General features: G+C 52.8%; 1 protein-coding gene across 2 annotated transcripts in view; it reads right to left on the reverse strand.

Annotated features, from left to right (window-relative positions):
* Positions 1-3,790, reverse strand: part of MANEAL (mannosidase endo-alpha like) — a 5,956-nt gene continuing 2,166 nt past the window's right edge. Inside the window, exons 3-4 of one of the 2 annotated variants that reach the window (XM_007453796.1) lie at positions 2,625-2,701; positions 1-1,252 (exon numbers count right to left, since the gene is read on the reverse strand). In XM_007453796.1, coding sequence (XP_007453858.1) covers positions 1,237-1,252; positions 2,625-2,701 — 93 coding nt within the window. In that variant the 3' untranslated portion in view covers positions 1-1,236. Of the gene's footprint in view, positions 1,530-2,624; positions 2,702-3,790 lie in introns of both variants that reach the window. The other variant, XM_007453795.1, reaches the window with a different exon arrangement.

Raw genomic sequence — 3,790 nt, forward strand, 5'->3', positions numbered from 1 at the left:
GAACAACACGTCATTTTTAATACAAATCACAGTCGCACTGAAAATGACTCTAGTGAGTGGGCCTCATTCAGTTCAGGCAGCTAAAGGGAGGGGGGGTGTCCTAGTCCTCCCCCTGGAGCTAAATGTTCACCTAGGAAAACGGAGGCTCTGGAGCGCAGAGGTATTTTCTTCGAGGAAAAAGAACTGAACTCCCAGCACTGGGCAAAACAGCAAAAAGGAAAAACTTACAGCTGTGCTTAGGCACTAGCTACAAGGCCACACCAAATTAGGAAAGCTGGCTCCTGTAAGCTTCGGAAGATAGGAGCCATTCCTGGTCAAGTTTTCCCCCAGCACCTGGCACGCGGTAAGGTGCTCGCTGAGTATGTGTTGAATGAATGTGTGAATGCTCAGGATTATTTCCTGATAATTGGGTTTGGGAATCTACTGGGAAGAGCTTAAACTGAGAATTTTCCCTTTTAGAAAGTCTTAAATGTGGTTCCCTAAGTTGGGGAAGACAGATGATGTGGGAAGGAGGCCTGGAGAGGACGCAGGTTGGCAGAGAGCAGGGTGCATGCTAGCCCAGAGCCCTGACACGCTTCTAAGACCAGTGACTTGGCGACTCCAGAACACCAACCAGCTGAGTTCCAAGCTAGAAGGGATTGTCTTAAAGTGTTCTGACTGAGGATGTGGAGCTGCCTTGGGCTAAGCCCAGCCACCGGCCAGCCCCTGGGGTTCCCTCTCTGGAACACCGCCTAGCTTCCTGTCCCTGCAGGCACTCTGGCACCCACCTGCCTCAGAAGCACTCAGCCGCTGACCTGGGAGCGAGTGCCCACAACCTCAGCCAAGCCCCACGTGGTGACATCTTCCAGTGAGGCTGGGACGTCAGCACCTCCCGCCCCTGCCTGCAGGCCCCTCACATCAGCCACTGCTCCTTCTCTTTGATGAAGTGCTCCGCCCAGCGGCGCGTCAGCTCTAGGTACAGGCTGGGCTGATGAGGCAGGTAGTCCAAATACAGCCGGGTCGGCGTCTTCTTGGGAATGGCCTTCTCAATCTGGGTGCCCTCGTGCCACTCGTTGAAGGAGGTGATGGAGACAATCTCGGGCCTCACGGTCAGGGCTGCCTGCAGGGCCGTCTCATAGTACTTGCCGTTGACCCTGTTCCGCGTACTGTGGTTGTTCCAGGGCCGGATGCTGGTGTCAATGTAGCCGGGCCCCACGCTGGGAATGAACATGAGGTTGTTGGCATCACAAAAGTTCTTCACAGCTTTCCAGTTCTGATGGGAGGAGCCGAAGGAGAAACCATTGGAGGCAAAGTAGGTGTACATGCCATCAAATCCAGCGGCGAGGATGTCATGGGTGTGGCCCTCCTCCACCAGCAGGGCTATGAAGACCCCATCGTAGGGGGTGTTGCGGATTGAGTGGGGCCCGTTCGGTGTCAGGAGGTGGGCCCAGGCCTCAGGGGATGTCAGGTAGGAGTCATAGATATAAAAGAGTGGGAGGCTCTTACCCATGCTGTTCTTATAGCGGTAAAATGCACCATGGGAGCCATACCTGAGGAGCAGGAGGAAGAAAAGGCTGAGCCAGCAGCCTAAGAGAAAAGAAGCCGGCACAGCCGGAGGGCTGGCCATGAATGAGATCTCTCCTGATGTCCAAGCACGATTTTGAATCCAGCTGGACTCCACAGTTGGACTCATCATGCCTCTAAGCAAGAACCCAGTTCCCTCCCACCCTCCCCCGAGCCTTGTTATTCCTCTATTTAAGCCTCACTTCCCTGCCCCAGGCCGAGCCACCACCATCTTCTATCCGGACTGTACGGACAGCCACCTAACTGGTCTCCAGGCTCCCACTTCCACCTGCCTATAACCCAGTCTTTTTAAAATCAGATCTGACTGCTCCTTACGGAGACCAGCAAGGCCCCACCTACTTGATCTGGCCTTGCCCACCACCATTCCTGCCATTACCCCATCTATCCCTTCACTCCGGCTACACTGGCTGCTGTCAAGCTTGTCCCATCAGACGGCCTTTGGATCTGACAGCCCTCTGCCTCGTGTTTCCTGCCTGCCCCAGATCTCTGCAGAGCTGACTCTTCCTTTAGGTGCTGGCTTACGTGTCACCTCAGAGAAGCTCACTGGACCACCCATTCTAAAGTTTGTTTCTTGGGCACACTCAACACCCTGCTTTATTCTGTTATTACTTCTTCGTAGTATGGATCGCCATTTGATTTGTCATCTATAACCACTATGTGCTCACTGCACACCCACCCGAGGATGTAAACTTTGCTAGCCCTACCCACTGCTGTACAACTGGGACTTAGGACAGTGCCTCGACACCTGAAGGCACTCAATAAATATTTTTTGAATGAATGATATATGCAAGCCATTTGCAAGCCACTTTCCACATATATTAGCTCATGTAACTCTCACAAGACTCAAAGGTTAAGAGGACTGCCTCTGATCACAGAATGGAGGCTGCAGAACCAGAATTCAAACCGAGGTTGCTGTCTCCAAGCCCAGTACTCTTTTACTCTTTCTAGATGCTGGGGACACGGGCATTCTGCCCTTTTGTCTCTTGACCTGCGCCTACAAGCCTTCTAGCCCTACCCCCATTTTGATCCCCACCAAAATCCAGGTCCCAGAGCAGCCTTACGTGTCAATGATATACTTGATGTTGTCATGCAGAGTGATGTCATCTCGGCCCTTGTAAGGTTGGATGTGGAAGGCCACCTGCCACAAACAGGAGATATTGGTCAGGTGAGTATCTGTCCAGAGGCCACAACCTATAAGGCTCGTGCTTCAACTATGGCCTGGAGAAGAGGCTGAGTTCAGGAGAGACCTGGCAGTCATGGGCACAGTGTAAATAACAGCAACCACTGCCCTCAGGGCCCGAAAAACGGGTGAGTTTTCCCACCTCCCACAGCAGGGCCTCTGGGAATCATTCTGATTGGCTGTTGCAGGCTGGCCAATAGGTTTCAACTTACGTGCCAGCTCCCAGTGGTTGGCACTAGCTGCCTGAAACTATGGGAAGACGTGTCCATAGGAAAACGTGCCATGATCTATTTAATATGCCAGTGATGGGCTCAGGAACAGGAGTGGGGCTCCTTTTCATCGTTTTTCTTCTTTTGCCACACACAGGTAAGGGCAGTGACTTACTTGATTGGTACACGTGGGGAAAATAACTGGCCAGCTCCAGCCTTCCTCTTGAAAGAGAGCCTGCCTGATGAGAGCACGTGTTGTGCTTTACTCCTTGAGGCCCAGCACTGCCTCCCACTAGGGAGTTGAGGCCGGAGTTCAGTTTGTGGGCCCATTTGGCCCTTGCCTGCCCTCTCTCCAGGATCAGGGTCTCCAACCTAACCTCTATCACCGTGATATTAATTTAGTCTCCCATTTATCCTATATTTTTCCCAAAATTTTTTTCAGAACTCAAAAAATAAGAGTGACATAGGCACCTAGAGAAATGGTACAGATGAACGGGTTTGCAGGGCAGAAATAGAGACCCAGATGTAGAGAACAAACGTATGGACACCAAGGGGGGAAAGTGGCGGGGTGGTGGTGGTGGGATGAATTGGGAGATTGGGATGGACATATATACACCAATATGTATCAAATAGATAACTGGGCTTCCCTGGTGGTGCAGTGGTTGAGAGTCCGCCTGCCGATGCAGGGGACACGGGTTTGTGCCCCGGTCCGGGAAGATCCCCACATGCCGCGGAGCGGCTGGGCCCGTGAGCCACGGCCACTGAGCCTGCACGTCCAGAGCCTGTGCTCCACAACGGGAGAGGCCACAACAGTGAGAGGCCCGCGTACCACAAAAAA

Source organism: Lipotes vexillifer, unplaced genomic scaffold (genome assembly GCF_000442215.2).
Source record: "Lipotes vexillifer unplaced genomic scaffold, Lipotes_vexillifer_v1.1 scaffold213, whole genome shotgun sequence".
Classification (NCBI taxonomy): domain Eukaryota; kingdom Metazoa; phylum Chordata; class Mammalia; order Artiodactyla; family Lipotidae; genus Lipotes; species Lipotes vexillifer.